This window comes from Atractosteus spatula, chromosome 6 (assembly GCF_055471065.1).
Source record: "Atractosteus spatula isolate fAtrSpa1 chromosome 6, fAtrSpa1.hap1, whole genome shotgun sequence".
Classification (NCBI taxonomy): domain Eukaryota; kingdom Metazoa; phylum Chordata; class Actinopteri; order Semionotiformes; family Lepisosteidae; genus Atractosteus; species Atractosteus spatula.
The window spans coordinates 40,309,171-40,329,652 of record NC_142711.1 but is presented as its reverse complement, the minus strand read 5'-3'; the positions used below and the strand labels follow the sequence as shown (position 1 = coordinate 40,329,652).

At 37.2% G+C, this 20,482-nt stretch overlaps 1 protein-coding gene across 1 annotated transcript in view; it reads left to right on the top strand.

Moving 5' to 3' along the window:
• Positions 1 to 20,482, top strand: part of LOC148832880 (plexin domain-containing protein 2-like) — a 208,039-nt gene that overhangs the window by 145,260 nt on the left and 42,297 nt on the right. Inside the window, exons 6-9 of the mRNA XM_088919330.1 lie at positions 209 to 327; positions 3,006 to 3,105; positions 14,729 to 14,824; positions 15,017 to 15,098. Of these exons, the coding sequence (XP_088775456.1) occupies positions 209 to 327; positions 3,006 to 3,105; positions 14,729 to 14,824; positions 15,017 to 15,098 (397 nt within the window). The remainder of the gene's footprint in view (positions 1 to 208; positions 328 to 3,005; positions 3,106 to 14,728; positions 14,825 to 15,016; positions 15,099 to 20,482) is intronic.

Here is a 20,482-nt window from a genome sequence, read left to right as displayed (position 1 = left end):
ATGGCAAGAAAGTTTTCTCACAGCTTTGATACAGTCGACCCTCTGTGTGTACTGGTTTGGGCCAAGGATAAAATATTTTATTGTTATATTTGTATGATTATAAAAATATATTAAAATATTCTCTTTCTCAGTTTGTAAAACTTTCTTAGTGCTGCTGTTCTGTTATAGATTCATTTGTTGTTCTAATCAGTTTTCCTTCTGCTTCAAGGCACGGCTCTGGTGGTTCAGTGGGACCATGTTCATCTACAAGACAACTACAGTTTGGGAAGTTTCACTTTCCAGGCTACACTGCACAGTGATGGGCGCATAGTTTTCGCTTACAAGGAGGTGAGTATTATGTCTTATACAGTATGTGGTGTCCTTCCCTCTTCTAAGACCACTTGGTCTTGGGCTGGCATGCTTGTGATTGTGTGCAGTCATGTAGGGGCACTAAAAAACTGAAATACTAAAAGCAATTTTATGTGGTAGTTCTTTCTGATAGTGTTCTTTGTAGGGATTTTTTTTTCTAATAACCAAATGCTTTGCTTTTGTACTGTTCCCTTTTGCAGTTAAATGTATTTTATTTTTTCAGAAAATGCATATAATGTTTATTAAAATCTCATGTATTCACACTGTAACTTGTAACTGTAACACCCAACCCTTTCATGCAGCATGAATTATAGTTTTAATCCCTTCAGACTTGCATTATACATTTCCTCTCTATGCCACAATATATTTCCTTGTTATGATGTGCAGATTGTTTGATTCTTTTTCTATTATGTACATATTTTGTTTTCTGCCAGAATATTAATCTTTTTTTTTCTTTCTTTGAGTCTTCACTGTCAAATGCGGACAGGCTTTAGTTTATATTTAGTTAAGAATTCCTGCCAATGAAAGTTACAGACTCAGTAATAGATGCTTTCTGTATTAGGCTTTGTGCTTCTTCCAAACAGAAACCTGCCACTATGTACTGGACTTGTAATGTTTAGATTTTTATATTGGTGAGGAAGTTGAAGTTTTGAATTAATTCATTCTCAAATAAACCATATGTGAATAGGACCTTTTCAGTACCTTTGTGAGCAGACTGTGTTAAATATGATCACCATGGAGACAAATTTTAATACATTTTTGAAGACTTGCAATGAATTGGGAAATGTACGCTGCAGAGGGAATAATACGAAATCTAATGCATTTTTTATTATTTTTAAAATCCAGAATGCATTCATTATAATTTGCATTATGTTTCTTACAATAGCATATAACTATATTAGATATAAAGGAACAAGTAAAGGTTTATTCCATGCTGTAAAGAGAAGAAAAGAAACATAATTTTTGGCTATGGAACCTTCGTCAGGTGTGCAGTGAATTTATGTGCATCAAAATTAACTGGTGCGTTGTCTAATCACAAAGCTATAGGAAACAATATTGACTTTTGACTTTGAAAACTGAGTTTGTGTGTATATGTAGTCAAAGGAAGCAGCTAAAAATAGTACTTTTTCCCTTAGTACGGTTCACCAGTTTAACCAGTATTTTGCTACCTTACTATTTAGATTTCTCTGTTTCAGGCTTCTCAGGTTACTTCTAAAAATATCTTGTTTTATATACTCATTCAAGATTTGCCACATTTTAAGTTTTTAGATCTGTTGCTGCAACAGTAAGGATATACATTTTTTAATATATTAAAATTTTAAGAATTGGGGTTAACTAGTGTCATGTGTGACCTTGACATACTGTACACACTGGTTCAATCTTTAATCTGTAGTGCATGAAAGGAATTTTTTAATATTCCTCTGCAGGTGTCTCACTGAAAACTTATTGTCAAAGTCTTTCCAAAGAGATTTAATGTACTTTAGGTAGCTCTAAGGAATGCTGATGCCCCGTTAGATTTTAGATCCTTCCCTTATTTAAACAAATTCTAAGTAAAATTGGAGTACTGGAACTTGTTCACAAGAACAAACAATTAAACAATAACTTTAAAATTAAAAAGCACTCAAATGAATAACCTTAAACAATTTTTACTACAGTAATTGTCTTTTTTATTCACTGAATTGTAGTAAAATGTGGAAATAGTGACATTTCAAAAGGAAAAAATATATAAATCAATCATTTGTTTGTTTAAACTTTGAACAATGGTTGTAAACATACAGTAGTGCTGTTCAATGCACCTTGTTCTTTGAATTTGATCTAGACAACTGCTGCAGACTACTGGTTAAATAACCACTATACTATGTTATAGTATAGTGATAACATATCAATAGGTTATGATAAGATAGGTTATGATTTTTTAGTTCAAAAGCATTTGAAAATAACATGGTAGTGACTGATACAGCTAAAACCTCTAAATGTGCAATATTGGGAGCTTAAAGGCTGAATTCACCTATAAATTATTTTTTTCCAAAAAGCCACTGTAAGATTAGAGGAAAAGCAATTATTAATGAAATGTAAACTCTGTTTTTGTAATATAAGTATTAATGAAAATATATACTTGAGAGTTATACATGGTGAAAAAATCTATGCCAACCCTGGCAAGAAACACTATTACTACTGCACACCCTAAAAATACAACACATGATTAAATTCAGTGGAAATGTCTAAGAGCACTGGATAGTATGAAAGGTCAGAGCTAACTGTGGTCTCTGTCGGGTTAAGCAAACTTGACATTACCCCCAACAAGAATAAGCTGTCTATTTCAGGCTTATCCTGAGCAATGCTGGGTGAGCTGGAAACATCATGGTAAAAAGCCAAGAATATGTTAGTGTCTACAGTGGGGACTTGATCCCAGTTCCCCATCAAATCTCCAGCTGAGTCTCCAGAGCCCTAACCACTACTGTCTGATACCCATGAAAACAACTTTCAACTGGAGGCATGTTTAACTTATGTACTAATAATGCTGTACCATGCTGTATGTGTTTCAGGAAGTCATACCATTGTCATTTCCAATCTTGGAAAGCATCCGTTTTGTTTATGTATTAATCCAGTTCTTAATTAGACGGGTCTCTTTATGCTCTCATTATGTTCTCTCTCAGATTCCAGTTATGGTAACACAGATAAGCTCGGTAAATCACCCTGTCAAAGTGGGACTTTCAGATGCATTTGTGGTCGTCCACAGGATCCAGCAAATACCCAGTAAGTAGAAAATGCTTCCAACTCTTAAAGTATAATTTTTTATTCAAATTTCACTCTGCTCTAATTTGTTCCACAATTTGCCCAAATCATCAAATTTCCACAATTAAGTTCTAAAACAAGCTTTTTAATTTTTACATTTATGCAGATATTGTGATTGTCATGGTACATCCTGTTAACCTAAATTATTATCATTCTATTAATCTAAATGTTATTGTGTTTAAAATTAACAACAGTTAGGTACACTGTTTTAATAATACCCTTTACTTTAAGTACCTCACCTTTTTTGGGACTTTACAACAAAGCTTTATAGTAGAGCAATCAAACAAAAAAGATATGTACAAATTAATGCAGTAAGATGAAAATAATTAAAAGCTTTTAAGTATGAAAGTGACTTATAAGACAGGTTTTAAAAGTGCTGACTGGCTTGAAAGATCTGACACTTGCAAAAACCTTGCAGAGTGCAAACTAGGTGTACTAGATAAGGTGTTATCAGTTCAGTGAATTCACGATTATGGTACTGTATGTAGACAAGAGCCAAATCATTCAAGCCCTTAAAACCATTCAAGCAGCAGTATTTTGAATTTTAATCTACATCCGCAGGGAGAAGGTATTAGGAATTTAAAATGGTTGATTTTATTCTCATGCATTTTAGATGGTCTGCATCAGCATGCATTGCTTTCAAATAACCTTGCCTGGAATAACATGTATTCATTTTTGTGCCTCAGACTGGGAGAGATGTGTTCAGATACAGTGTTACAAAGAAGAACAAAATAGACCGTCACAGCACTGCAAAAATGAGCTTCAGCAACTTTAAGATACCTGACCTGATACATGACCTGGACTAATTCCAGGACCATCAATTATCAAATACATTTGCAAAGTTCATGAGGAGAGATAGTCAGCATAAATTTGATCTTGTCAAATTATAACATTATAACATTATCTAAGAGGTGTGAATGCTTGAGTAAAGCTAGGGGTCATATGAACATACATTTGGGCATCTTAGAAATGAAAGCTGTTTTCATATCTATGGAGTTTTTAGCACATTGGTAACTAACATATTGATACTAACAAAACTCAAGCTAGAACAGAGCCCTGATGGACACTGTATAGTTTCTGTATAGTGAAGAATAATGATTGATTTGGGGTTTGACACTGGACCCGATTGACTTAAGAGCCAGTGGGAGTTCAGCATTCCTCTTGTTGCAGTAAAAAGGGAGGGGGAAAGCAATGGGCTGGGCTTCCTGGCAGCATTTTGTCGAATATACTATAAAACGAATATCCAGGTATGAACTGCTGGCTCAAGTCAATCATGTATATTTAGTACATCCACATCGTACAGTAATGTGATTTATGGGATATAGAAACTCTGGCTAGAGAAAGAAAGAATATATTAAGTCCTCAGTGGATAGATATTTCATATTTTCCTAATTGTTTCTTGATTTGACAAAGTGCAGATCTGTCCCAAGATTTCAACTTCAGGCGGCTGGGGCTGGAGAATGCTGGAGTTGTTGTGCTTTGTGCTAGTTGAACTCCATTACAGACAGTATCGGGAATGCTGAAACTACAGATTATTTTAAGTGCAAACTTAAGATCCTTTTAATTGAATCTGCTAGTGTGTGTTATTTAACAGGAGTATACTTTCTCATATGTTTTGTTCTTATGCATTCTTTCGAAAGTCAAGATTGATAGCATTATTCAGGTTCTAGAAACATGTTCCAGTTTTATTAACATACAATATAAATTGAAGTAGTTCAGGTGGGTAGCTGCGTTAGCATGCATAGGCTGCAAAGGAACAAGTAAAAGGTTTATTCCATGCTGAAAAGAGAAGAAAGAAAACACAACATTTTGGCCAAAACATTGTTTTCTTTCTTCTCTTTTCAGCATGGAATAAACCTATTACTTGTTCTTTTACAATATAAATTGATCAAATTAAAGACTGTGAAAAACAAACCTAAGCTTTTTTTAAGAATAAACAAAGAAAGTGATCAATCATTAAGCATGGATTCCAAAATACTGAAAGCTGCTAAAATAAAAAGGTGACAGGCTCAGTCAAAGCGGCATCCAATCCGAGGTCTCGTGGCCCGATGCCCAACCAGTCCTGCTGCTCGGAGTTGTGGGAAGAAGGAGAGAGTGTTCTGTCAGCTGCACACCGGACAGTTGTTACTCTCCAGAGACCTGCTAGTTAGCCTCGGGTTGAACTAGTCAATCTGTGCAGAGGTGACTGCGCGGTCAGAGCAAGTCACTCTCTGGGGGGATGAAATTTGGTTTGCTTCCGGCGTAGCAGCTACCTCTGAATAAATGTATTCAGATGTCGACAAACGTCCAACTATATTGCTCCATTGATCAGGCGGATATGCCAGTGGTTGCTAGCAGTTCACTAAGTCTTGCTGCAGTCTGAAGGAGGGTGAGGGTACACAGAGGAGCAATCTTGGAGCTCTCTGCAATGCCTTTTAACTGGAGGACAATACGGTTGGTGATTGGTCAAGAGTTTGCCGGGCAGTTGGGGTTTCCACGCCCTTCAGGTTCCTGATTGGTTGGTCAACGTGAGGAATGATTGATCATGACCTCTGACTCTAGGACCATAACCCAGATGTGCTTAGAGTTTCACTAGACAACCAGGCCAAGAGTGGACATCTATCATGATAGTAGTTCAGATGGGTAATTGCATCAGCATGCGTAGGCTGCAAAGGAACAAGTAATAAATACAAGTTTATTCCATGCTGAAGAAAACACAACGTTTCGGCCGTGGAGCCTTCTTCATGATCATCTATCATGATAGCTGGTTAGCATCATGATAGATGCAGTAGCATAGCATCTCAACCAGGGGAACTGTTCCTTATCAGGAAGACAAACATCCCTAAATCAGTGCACCCACATGAATGGCTTCTCTGTGGCTTGGACCACAGAGATGAGAGAGATGGGCCTCACTGGGAAAAGCATAGCAACACTTAATTCTGTCTTATTAATAAGCATTGCCACTACACGTTAGACTAAACTCCCCTAACAAGTTCCAAAGGTAATCAGGATCTAACCCATTATTGCACTCTCTCCTTCCTACTGTATATGTAAGCAGAAAAGCCTTAAAATACAATCTATATTTCACAGGAACAGTTTGATTAGGGTTATATGCCAAGGTATGTGTGCAGTTTAGTTAGCACACAAGCTGCAAATTGTGGATATACTGTGGTGCCACAGTGTAAGTAAGGCATTCAATTCAAATTTCTCTTGCCACAGACATATCAAATAATGGAACTGCTCTTTATTGTGCAATTGGGGAATGTATTGTTAGATCTGTTTTCTGTGGAGCTTTGCACTCTTCAAACAGTTAAAAGGATTTTTATCAAGTACTGTAACATTTTCTCAGTGGGCTGAGCTGAGCTATAAGATGTGACTAGTTTCAGAAGGGGAAAAGATTTTCTTTGGACACCACTGGAAATGAATTGAAGATTTAAAAATGAAACATCTTACCATGGGCTGTGCATTTATTTTGTGAGCTTTCCTCTCCCCTTGGACCCATTCCAATGCAGTGTGTCCCAAATCACCAACCTGCAGCATGGAATTTTTAAGGTTAACTGGATTTAATTTATTTTGTAGTCCCAAAAGGAAGAAAAAAGTTAAGAAAGTACAAATTGAACAAACTCCACTTTTTTATTGAATTTTATTCCTGTTTCAAGACAACAGGCTGTTCTACAATATTTACATTTTTTCTTCTACATAATGCTGTTCAAAAATGACTAGGTGAAATATTAAAAGTGCTCAGAGTAGTGTGATTTAAATTTTAAATGCAGAGACTTGCATTCATTTGTATGTAAGAGATACAGACAAAAAAGAAAGAGTATCTTATCTTCCCCATCTTGGAGTTTCTGTTATTGGAAGCTATTGTTCACATTTATTTTGGAACTATTAGTTATTTTTGTTTTAGGCCACCCATTATTAGTATTGACAGTTACTAATTACAGCAAGTAGAAGTTAAATATTTGGATTTCACAAAACATATTTAATTATGTATCTACACATATTTGCTAACGGGAATCATCTTCTTATCCATGCCAAATATGAAATGGTTAAAGTTTCTTTTAATGACTAGCCTTGTGAACATTTTTTTTACACAGAGTGAAATTCATATTTAAGTGTGGTAGATAAGACAATATTAATGCAGTGCAGAAACATGTTCATATTCATGTTTGAAGCCTCGATGCCTATTTCAAATGTTATTCAAGTTTTTTTTAGATAATTAAGCAGAAAATAATCTGGAAAATAATAATTTCTGATGACCTCATCTGTGGGTACATTGGAAAGAATTTGCTTTTCATAAACATTTCACTGAATTTTATTGTTATGCTGCATATATTATATATATATACACTTTTCTGTATTTGTTTAAATATTGCTAAAAGGTAATAATGTGAGTAATACAAACATGCATAGGCTTAAAGGAGGTTTCTAGGGCAGAAAAAAAGAGAGTACATAGCAGAGACTTGAAATTCTGTAACCCTCTCCCTAGAGCAATTGAAAAAAACAACATAACCTTGGAATTTAGTTTGAGTCCATAGTGCTCATAGAAATTCTGTCCCTTTCTTTCAAATTTTGTTCTCTGAAATGTCATACTCCTAACATTAGTGTAAACACTGACAGGAATTCAGATCAGCTCTCTAATACTTATGATGAACGTCAATAACATATTGATTGCTGCATCAGTTCATTTTCTCTGATTCTTCTTTTGAAATTCCACAACAGCATAACCCACAGCTCTCTCAGACTGAATTTCCTTTATAAGGGAAAATGGACAGATCAGCAGGACAGCAAGGACTTTTCAAAGGACAAGCTAAACGTTTTTGAATGGTTTTGTACAATGACCGAAACAATATTAATGAAATTTCTCTCAAATTCCATCAGTGGAAATAAAGAGCATTTTTACAGTCTAGATGTTAAGAACTGTTCCTCCCTTTCAGTCTTGGGACAGCAACCATGTAAGAAGAAAAGAAAATATATATACTGTATATCTTCCCTTAGTTTTAGAATACTAAAACTAAATTAATAAATCATAACTGCAACAAGTTCATAGAATTTCTAGCAACTCTTATAATTGCCATTAACAAAGGCAAAAACATTAATCAAAAGGGGATCCTTGCAGCGTGTGGCCACTGTTAAAAGAAATATAGGATGATCATAATACATGCATTTCTGATGCCACCAGCTACATCACCCTGCAACTCACAGCTGGCAGCCCACTGTGATTAAGCAGGTGTGAGCCTGGTCAGTACCTGGATTGGAATCCTCTTGGGAAAGCTAAAGTTGCTGCTGGAAATTTGCTCTATCACCTGTTCTCCTCCCCACTTTATATATTTGGTATTTTTATGTCAAATAACTTACATTTGCACTCATTTATGCTTCTGGGGTATTTAAATCAATCAAATGAAGTACTTTACTCAAGGCTTCAATCGCAGTGCCTCACCCAGATTCTGATCCTACAATAATAAGTTCAGAGCCTTGACCACTACCCCACACACTGTAATTGTGTAATTGCTAATACTGTTTTATATAAGGTTAATACACTGTTTCACTTCTGTCTTAATCCCTAAAGAAAACAATCATTTTTGCATTCCCACAGTTTTTCATTCTTTAAGTTTTAACCTAGTTACAGAATACTATGTCTCTTCCTACCAGTGTTTTCTCCTGCTGCCAAAAGGAGCATGAGGAGAAAATAAACTACAATGTAAGTTATGAGGCAATTTGGCCCATCTAGTTCATGGGCTTTCTAGTAACAAATTGATGTGAGGATCTCATTGTCACGGATGTCGGACAGGATGAACCGTGGAATGGCAGGAGAGCGAAAAGACCCTATGCGTAGCGGTGAGACGGGGGTTAGCCCGGGCTCAGCTGTTCAGGAAATGCTGTATAGAAACCTACTGTATGCCCTCAGGTAGCGGACGTGGGGCGACCTGGTGCTAGGCGGGTCTCAGGACATCCAAACGTCAATGCTGAACCAAGGCAGAATGAAAATATATATTTTTTCCGGAAGGACAGCAAAGAACCGGAAATGAGAGACAGGACAGAGAAGGAGCGCCCTCTGGCTGCAGAGGGCGTGACACTCATCCAGTCATATTCTTGAAAGAAGCCAAGGTGTCCGTTTTGACGCCAAGGCTGGTGGTTGTTCCAGACACCAACAACCCTTTGTGAAAAAGTGCATAATTTCTTTTCAAATGCACATTTCATTTGCGTCCTCTGGATCATATTTTATTATTTGTTCTGGAAATATCCATTCACTCCATTCATTTGACAGGTGTTTTAGTCTGCCATGTTAAGGATTAAAAGTTCTGGTTTTTTCTCATAGAACACTTTCTATGTTCTGTGTTTGTATGGTTCTATGATCGACATTCCTTCAAGCCTGGGAAGACATTTAATGCCTCTTCTCTTGACTGCTAACAGACTATAAATATAATTTTATGTTTAATATAATGTGGTGACAATTGTAACAGAATATCTCTAAATTAAAATGTATTACTTTTAACTACATATACTAATGAAGTAGTTCAGGTGGGTAGGTGTGTCAGCATGCGTAGGCTGCAATAGAACAAGTAATAGGTTTATTCCATGCTGAAAAGAGAAGAAAGAAAACACATTGTTTCGGCCTTGGAGCCTTCTTCGGGTTTCAGAAAGATAGGGCAGTCAGCAAAGATAATATAGCATGGGAAAACAAAAGCCAGGAGAGAGGAGGAGGCAGGAGCAGGGGAGAGGTGAGGAGAGGTGTGAAACGAAACCTACAAATGACAAGAGAGAAGTACAAGAAAACAAGTCTGTCATTGAGAGAAGGGGGAAGGAGTGAACCAAGTTTCAGGATAATTTTGGTAGGAGTTAAGAAACCCTTCTTTGAGAATGCAGACGAAGAGATCAGTATGATCATGGCCATCAGAGGTGAAATGAGAAACTATGAGCTTGGAGAAATCTTTCATCTTCACAGCCCTAACATGTTCTCTGAAGCGGTCTCTGAGTCTCCTAATATATATCCTTCATATATCATATATGTATATATATATTCATATATATCAGGTGGGTAGCTGCGTCAGAATGCGTAGGCTGCAAAGGAACAAGTAATAGGTTTATTCCATGCTGAAAAAAAGAAGAAAGAGAACACAACGTTTCGGCCGTGGAGCCTTCTTCAGGTGTCTTCAGCCTTCTTCTACACCTGAAGAAGGCTCCACGGCCAAAACGTTGTGTTCTCTTTTTTCTTTTTTTCAGCATGGAATAAACCTATTACTTGTTCCTTCATATATATCATATATGTATGTATATTCATATACGTGTTGACACTCCTGAGCATGTCGATTACATTTTTATTTTGTCCCTGCAGCTTGACATTCAGCTCATTCAGGAGTTCGGTCAAGTCTGTGAGGAATGCTAAATCCAGAAGCCACTGGTCATCCTCTTTTTGGGCATATTCACCATGTTTAGACGACTTGAGAAACTCTTTGATTTCAGGCAACAGCTGTCTGAACCTTGCCAAAAATGTTTGTTTTTGAATTCTCCAAACAGCAAGTCAGCACCCTCAGCAAACGCTTTTTTACTTCTTGATCCCTGAAGGACATCTTGTGTTACGCCAGGACGTGGCTCACACAGACCGATGCGATGATTGCCGTTTTCCCTCTTGTATTAGGCCTCGTGAAAACTGACTGCTGCTAGTTCAGATTTTAATTTTTCCACTTTTCTTTTCTGTAACTCACTTTTAGCGGGAAAGTCCACATCACACGTTTTGTGTGCAGTTTTGAAATGTCGTTCTATATTTCACGTAGACACTAGCTTTTCAGATTTGAAAGTACAAAAAAATAATCATGCTCCCATTCCTTATGGTAATGGTAAGTTTTCGGTCTTTTTTGCTTCATTATTCTCGCTCAAACAGTACAACTCAAATAGGCAATCAAACTTATCAGACTGATTGCTTATCAAACAATTTGTCACGGCCAGTCTGTTTCGCTCCACTATGCACTGTAGCAAATGTGGGGTTCACGCGGCAATAACCAAGAGAACGTTCTTGGGCAGCACACACAACACTCTTTATTTACGGAGCTCCTGTGGCCTTTTTTCCAGTGTCAGCCAGCACTCGCAAAGAGACCTTTACAACCCATTCGACAAGGGTTAAACACACACAAGGGCAGTCAAATGTATGGCATTAAATGCACAGATCTGAATGATTTTTTCGGCTATTGAAAAAAGTAAATAGTCAAATAGCCCATTTATTTTTTTGCCAAACATTCTTACGATCTATCGACTGGCAAGCACTCCAGTCGATCGCGATCGACTGGTTGGGCACCCCCTGCTTTACATACTGTATACTAATGTTGGTTTTGCCTTAATATTGCATTGCCACGTTATCCAGAGGAAGACAATGAGGCGTGAAAGTATTTTATGTACTGTAGGCTTTTCAAGCTCAGTGTTTCCCATTTTATATTTGTAGTAACATGCAGCACTCTGTACTTGTCCACATTAAATGTCATGCTTCAACTGCTTGCTCAGACTTGAATTTTATCTTAGTATTTTTGAAGTTGCATTGCTACTTCTAAAGTGTTTGGTAATCCTCCTTTTTTGGTATCATCTGTGAACAGGACTAGTTGGCTGACTTTATCAGAATCTATAGCAGATCGCTGATACAAATTAAGAAGGACAGTGGTCCTAACACAAATCACTGTAGTACTCTACTAATTATATAACTCCAGTTTTAGCATTCAACCCTTATCAGTACTTTTTGTTTTATATCAATTTACAAGCTAATTAAGAATTAAAGGATGATCTGTGGTGTATTATGTTATATTAGTGTCACCAGTTTGTATGAGACTGGTATTTGCAAAATCTGGGAAGATGTTACGGTAGCTGATCAGTCATAAGTTTTCTGCGCTCGAGGCTTACCATTTTCCATTAACCAAATGCTGACTGATAAGACCAATGTGGAATCCATAGACTTTTGGGCAGGTTGAGCAGTTGTTGTCTCAGGTCAACTACTGCACAATTCGGTCATGGTGTTCTCTTCTTGATGTCCTCCCTGACCCACGACCCTGAATTGGATAAAGTATTTAGAAAATAGATGGATGGGTCTCAATGACTGCAAAGAGCATAAAAGCACATAAGGTGTTCAATCAGGTTAATGCCATTAAAAAATTGTAATATTATTGTGAGATGGAATCACTAACGAAAATGCTGGCCTGCCATTGTTCTCTGATTACCGCTTAGTCAATTCTACAGACAAGGAGAAATTGCATTGCAGTGAAAAATGATTTGATAAAATAGTAATATTTTATTACACTGTAAGAAATGAAATACAAAATAAGAAGAATTTAAATTTCAAATATAAAATATATACTTCAAATTTCAATTCAAATCTAAAAATATGCAAAGAATGAGTTACACACTTGCACACAAAAAAACAGGTATACTATCAGACTGCAGAACGGGTCCCTTTCTTTGCTGTATTTTCATCTTCAAAATGTACAGTAATTGTTTTTTTTTTCCCAGCCAATGCAAGCAGAAATATACCATTCAAAAATATAATTCAGAATGGTAACCAAAATCACTCACTTGTGCAATGGGTGATAAATTAGGAAGATATAAAAACGACAGATTGCCAGGGTGACCAGTATCATTCTGTGTTCCCAACAGAGAAAACCACGAGAATATTTTTCACTGTTTGCAGCACTGACAGCCTGCCCCTGCTTCTGTTTCATGCTTCATTTGTAGCATTATGGACAACAGTCATAAATCTGTTTCCTGGCATTTCATAAATTGCTCTATCTCTGCAATTTGTTTTCTACATCTTTAAAAAGAGAATATTGTCATACAGTACATTGTTTCTATGACCTGTTTTAATATACATTTTGGAGACAACAATTCCTATATTCATTCTTTTTTAAAGATTTTTTAGATTTTTGTTTTAATATTTTGTTTTCTATATTTGAAATTCTAAACCTGCTGTTGCTACTCAACTGGGGTTATCACAGCTCTCTTATCCACATGTGAAGGAGGGATAACTAAGTACTTGTTTTACACACTGTGACCTCCTTGGTACATTACAAGGGGGTTAGTGTCATTTGGCGCTGTAAAGCAACTCTCACTGACTTTCTGTCTTGCTCAGGGGCTGCTAGCTCTGTGGCACCCAAATGGTCATAGAGGCCACTGATGCACAGAGGCCAAGAATGCCCTGGGTGGCTCACGCCCACTCTAGACTAGCAGCACTCAGACAGATGCGTGCCTGGACACAGCTTGCTGAATGCATAGCTCAGTTTGTTTGGTGATGTCTGGATAGTAGGATTGAACCTGCTTTCTGAATGTGTGCTTCTTCTGTTTGAGCTACTGTATGCAGGAGCCCATTATTTACCTGTCATTCATACCACAAAACTGGTTTTGAGGTAATTCTAACAGCTGACCAATGTAGCTGACAGATTTTATAAAATAGTATCCTCTAATTCTTTGACAGTCTGTTATACATTAACATTATAGATTTTTAATGGGTTTTTTAATATGATCCTTCCATCCATTTGTTCTAGCCTATCCCAGCAAACAACAGGTGCAAGGCAGGATACACCAAGGATGAGACACCAGTCCATTGCAGAAACACACACACTCACAACAGGGTCAGTTTTCCCAGAAGCCAATTAACCTATTATAATGCTTTTGGACTGTGGAAGCAAACAGGAGTACCTGGTACCTGGATGAAACCCACACACATACAGTGACAACATACAAACTCCACTCAAATAGCACCCCAAGTCTGGAATGGAACCCAGCGCCCCAGCACTGGAAGATAGCAATGCTGCCCACTCCACCACTGTGCCGCCCCTTTTTAATATGTTTTACTAAAATTTCTTTCATACATGACTCCTCAATGAACCATCTAATAAAAACCTAAATCTGAAGACCAGGGTAGCTGTAAGGGTAGCTGGTTGTGACAGAGCTTGACTGTGCTCAGCAGTTTTCACAGAAGGTGTGAGTTTGATAGGTGCTGCCAGGACTGGGTTGAATGAGTCTCGGCTTGCAGATCTTCCACTTAAAGAACTGACATTCGGACTGAATTAAAAAGTGGGTAATTAGTCCATTGTCACCTGGGAAGGAATTCTGTATTTTTGAATATGTGAGAGAAAAGAAACAAATTGAAAGCAATCTTTGAGGATAACCATACAGGGTTTTTGGCTCCCTGATGTCAGTGCAGGTTTGAAACCTGGGATAGCGAGTGGCAACCCTGAATGAGGACATAAAAGCAGAAAATAACATTTATGCAATACATACAATGGCAAGCTGGGGGCAGTGAAGTTAGAATGCAACACCATCTTCTTTTGTTAAAAAATATCAGTTTACATTACTGTATCTATACAAATATATACTGTCCATCTACAGTACATTACATTAGTGACTCATCTTGTGTGGAGAGAATACTGGTGTATCATCATAAACTAATTAACTAATTAACTCAATATCCAGTTCCAAAATGGATGTTTTGTGTGCAAAAAAACCCAGCAAATATCTTTTGTCCCAAATCTGCCTGCCCCAGTTTTCTCTCGGGACCTCTTGTCCTACTTTCACCATTTACTCAAGCTTCATGTACAGTACAGCACGATTTTTTTTCTCCTTTCAACAGATGTTCGCAGAAGGACAATCTATGAGTATCACCGCGTGGAGCTTCCCAAGACAAAAATCACAAACCTCTCTGCCGTCGAGATGTTGCCCCTTCCCAGTAAGTTCGTATGGGATGTTTTTAGAGCAATGCTTAGCCAGACAGCAGCAGCTTGTGGAAGTGGCTGTTTCATGAAATTAAGTTGAGTCAGTATTATTAGTTGCCACATTATTTGCCACACCAATGCTCTTATTCCAGTGCCGAACAATCATTTACATTTAATTTGAAATTCTTCTTTGCTTTCCCCCTCAGCGTGCCTCCAGTTCACAAGCTGCGGCCCTTGTGTCACATCACAAATTGGCTTCAACTGTACCTGGTGTAACAAGCTCCAAAGGTAAAGGTTTAAAGCAACGGGTTATATATGCATTTCTTACATTTTCTTTCAGATGTACACATAATGTATTGCATGTAGACACGTTCTGTTTTTTGTTTTCCTTCCCATCAAAATAATAACCTACAGCTATTAAATCTGCCTTGAGGTATAATTCAAACTACCATATACAGTATGGTCGTCATATCTGCAAATGTAACATTCGTAAGTTGGCTTATTTGTGGTTCAGTCTGGCTGACGAGGTCTCGTATGGAAGAAGAGCAGAGTGGGATAAGCCAAACAGAAGACACAACTTGCAAATTAACTACAATTGATTGACTATAATTTTCAAATTAGCAGCGGAACAGACTAGGATCATGAGATGAATCTAGCTAGTGAATGAGCTTCTCCCTGCTGCCTGCCCAAGTACCTGCAACCCAGCATCTGCATCTCAGAGTGGTCTTGTTCTTGTGTGCAAGCTTCATGTTTATTTTAACTGATTACTTTAAATTTGCGATTACTGTTGTTTCTTTTAGTTGATCAGTGCTATTTACATAAACTTAAAGCCAGTACATTAGTACTTTAATTATCTTATAAGCATGGGTTACTTATATATTTTATAACCTTATACAGTATAACTTTTATCTTTAAACCATGCTGTATTGCAGTTCATTATGTGATGGTATAGGTGTGCATTTGGTAATATTTGAAATTTTGCTATTCACTATCGTTCTCTGCACTGAACCCTCACAAATGTTTAATGCCTCAGGGTCTCATTCATAGTATAATAGTATAATAAAAAAAAACTCCGCCCCACCCTGCCGGGTCTCACCTCCTGCCGTTCCAAACATGTGAATCCCATGTAGTCAGATCCACCGATATGCCGAAACATTAGCGTACACGGCAATGATCAGCAGTGTATTCATATATACTGTGTAAATATACTGTATATACAGTATGATACCGTATGGTTTCAAAGCCACAACAGTACGGTATGTGTGAAATATTTTTATGAATCAAAATTTAAAGTTAAATTTTTCATTGCTGAAATTTGTATTAAGACAAAATATAGATGTTCTTAATGCGGATGTAAACCTGAAAGAGGCACATTGTGTTCGCAACAAGCTATAATTATAAACTATTTTTATGCATCCAGCTATGTAAAAAATATAGCCAAAAGGATCGCTCTAAAGGTTAATTCTAAGCTGAAAAGACAAGACTTCTCTATAACTCTTTGGTTTACAGCTTGTCCATGGTCATTCATTATTATTATTATTAGTAATATATTCCTTATTGCATTTAAATTGGAACGTTTTTACAAATATAAAAAGAGGTGATACACAACGTGACTCCTCTATAACTGTTCAGTTTATAGAAAAATTCCTGCAGAGCCACAAAACATAGTAAACAACAGTCACTGGCTCATTTAAAGGTGTAACACGTCTGTCTTCACTGTCATGGTATGGTTTGAACATATTGATAGGCTGTTCTCCAGTTACTGTAAAAAAAAAACACATTCAGTAGTTTTGCCTCTCACGTTCACATTGCAAAGGAGTGAATGTGAGAGTGTTTTGTGTGTAAGAGGAAAAACTAGTGAATGTGAGAGCGTTTTCTGTGTACGTGAGAGCATCGTGTGTGTATGCGAGAGGTAAAATGGAGAGTGTGAGAGCGTTTTATATGAGTGTGAGAGGTAAAATGGAGAATGTGTGTATGAGAGGTAAAGTTTAAATAAAGGCCTAAACGGCACCTCATATATTACATTATACTATTGTTTTTATTTTCTGCTACCAAAATTTACCTTTGGATTTTCTCTATGTGGATGTAAACCTGAAAGAGGCACATCACGTTCACAAACTACAGTATAATAATAAGCTCTTTTTTATATATCCAACTGAGCAATCTTGCTTTTATAAAATATACCTACTTTTTAGTTTATTATTTAACATGCTGAAGTACACAGTTTAAAATTAATAAAAGTCTAAACAGTATACTACTTAAATTCTATAATTGGAAAAAGATTGTCCCTCAGTATTGACTGGGACTCGAAACCAGGCGTTTTCTGGCAACAGCCCAAATTCTCCACATGCCACGTTAAGCTTGCACTGCCCTACCTGGTGGTTTTACAAAGTAGTGCAGTCTCACAACTGAGTATTTTTAAAAAGCTTCGGTACTCCGCAGCACCTGAACTGCAAAGTACTGCAGTATCCCCCTATCATTCTGAAGGGCTGGATCTGTATATTGGATAAAGCAGTTAGAAAATTGATGGATGGATGTTTGCATTGACTAAACAAGACACCTGCTTAATGTATTTCATATTTAAAAAGAATTTTAATTGATAGACTGTCTATCATAGACCAGACAGTCCGATGCTGTATTTGCAACCTGTTTGTGGAATAGACTGAAACAGATTGGAAGAATTACACTAAATCATACTGTACCCCTTTGATTTTTTACCTCATGATTTAAGGATGAGAAAGTGAAAGAGCTAAAATATCAATATAAGTAAATCCTGCATAAGGGGAAGACAGTAAGTCTCTCATATACATAAGTATCTTGTCTGCATATTTTTTATGCATACCTTATCAGTTTGTTTTTGAGTATTTAAATAGAAAATAAAATTGTATTTTTGATGTTCTTATCATTTTTATTAATCACATGATCACATATACAAATTGCTTCATTGTAAAGCAAAAATAAATTTTCACCTTACCATCCCAGTACTTATGGAAGGCACTATATAGTACATTCTGTTGCAACTAACACGACTGGGCCAGTTCTGTTGATGAGAGGGAAAAAAGCAAAATAATCTAAGATCATGTTCCTAATGTTTTAAACATATTTTTGATTTCCAGCAACTTTTTCTATTAAATCTGAAATCAAAGTTTGAAAAAATGTCCAGAAATTTTGCAAATTCATTCCCTATCCAAAAACGTCTATTTGTTATTTTGTTATCTTAAAATAAAGTATACTCCATGGGACGATTCCTCATCTGGAGGTTGTTTCACTAGAAGTGCACTGTGTTCATTTTTCTCTCCTATAGAATTTTGAAGGGCCTTCAAATTCAAGTTCTAACCGGATATCCTGATGTTTAATTAAAACTAACAAATAAAAGATATTCTGCCAAGAGCCTTACATCATACTGCAATATTCTAGTTATACACAGTGTTTTCAAGAGCTCGAGATCTACATGTTTAGTAGAAAAAAAACTTGTATTTCAGGAGAAATTTACAGGAATGCTGTATAAGCAGTTGGTAGAGGAGAGCTTGTGGGACCACCACTTCACGTTGCTTTATTAGTCTGACCTCTGGCTTTTTGATTCTTGAAAGGCGACACAGCTGTGTCTCTGTGTGAGCTGATATTTTCCATTAACCGCAGACTGGAGAAACTATATTACCACATGAAAATATGAAAATAGTTTCATGGCAAGGTTTCAGCTAACTGAGAAAAAAGCAATCTATTTCATGTAGTATAAAAATAATCTTTTATAATATTGCTTGGCAGTATGTACTGTATGGAACATATTAATTATTTATTTTTTAACATACTGAGAATGGTAAGCTTGTCTTTAGTAATTGTGGAGCTTAGTGTACACTAAACTGTCTTAAATGGCCACAAAGAGAAAAAAGAAGATAGAATAAACACATGAGCGGTGTGTCATGCGGGGGATAATTTAGGTAAAGCACCAGCTACATCTCTAGAGATGGGAGGAAAGAATCTGCATAAACTGTAGGAATTTAGTTTGGCTAACTGAGCAGACAGCTTCATCTGTGAGGAAGCAAAACATTTGGAGACATTAGTAATTGGAGCAGCTCATAACAGTCTTTCACTCTATTCTGTTTCCATTACAATAACAAAACAAACTCCCAGACTTGGCCAGCACTAATTGCTGAGTGACTTGGTAAGACTTTTCTATCTAACCAATGTGATAGATAATGTTAGACTTCACTGCAGACACAGAATTGGAAATTTTGTATGTGTCACTCTGTGTTTTTTTATATTTGACTTATTAAAATCACAGAGAGAGAGTATTTTGCAGCTAAAATATGTCACATTAGTGCAGACACAAATTCAAAAGAAGGCTATCTTAATCCATCTGTCCATTATCAGTAAGAGCTGTCACGATCGCAACCCCTCCTCTTAAGGGCGCTCCAGCCCTTCCTCGTTTGTATCATTCCTGCCACCTGTTCCTTGTTTCTTTTCACCTTTAAAAGCCAGGCACTCACTTTACCCGTGGCTCTATTTCTGATCTCCGCATCATGCGTGCCTGGGACCTGGTTGCGCCTGGCTCCGTTATGTTTTTTACATATTTATCTCCTGTTTGGACGGATTTCCCAACCTTGGACCTTTTGCTTTTGTTTTTGGATTCTCCCTTTTGGATTTATTCTGGACTGTTCGCCTCGGCCACACCTCCCCGGATCACCAGCACCGTATGGACACGCCCCCCTGTTTTCATCCCTGTTCCTGCATGACTTTTCCCTAGTGTATTCCTTCCTCACTATTCTGGATTGTGTCGTCCGCAGAGGGTCCAGATAGAACTGTTTGTTACAGATCTGGTGAGGGTTGTGGTAAATCGGTGTCAATCCCGAAAGCACAAAGCTGAAATATTACAGGGGTGTGAGTATTTTTAGACCAGCTTCATTTTTAATGAAAGCAGACTGTCATCAAAATTTCTCCTTTTCAAAGCTTTTCTAAAGATCTCATAGTTCCTCAGTGCAAATTTAATATACAAATACAACAGCTTCATTAATACACAATACTCTTCTCTTGGCAATGTGGTAATTTTTCTTTATTGCATTTTCAGTCGCTTGTATCAAAAATTACACTTAAGTTTCAGACATACAGTACATACTAACAGGCATTGAAAACACAACAAACTATCTTGATAAACAGAAGTTCAGGAGAACGTAAAAATTCTGTTGGTTGCTCTTAAATATTTGCTGCCCACAACTCTATGTATAGATTTTCTAGCATTTGGAATTTCAGGCTTGTTGGAGACAGGAGGATGTCTCTCGCACTCAACATTGCAAGTCCTTACCTTTGACCATATACCTCCTTCAAGCCAGGACGGGAGTCATTTATTTACCTTATCTCAAGCAAGCAGCCCTTCAACCTCAGCCTCTTTCTGCAAAAACAGTCTCCACATACTTGCCATGATGAGGATTGCTCTTTAATTCCACTTCTCCTAATCCTGTCAACCATCCCTCACATATCAGAAGCTTATTCATCCCCCACATTCTCCCATCCTTCTCCCACTATGCCCGCTTGCTTAACTCTGCACCCCCCCTCTTCTCCATTTGTTCAGTCTAAGTCAAGTGTCCAATCCACCCCAAGTCCTGCTTTTTGCTGTCCCCCCAGTCACTGATGTCCCCTGTACCCTGAAGGTACAAGTGCGTGGCATCAGTCCGCAC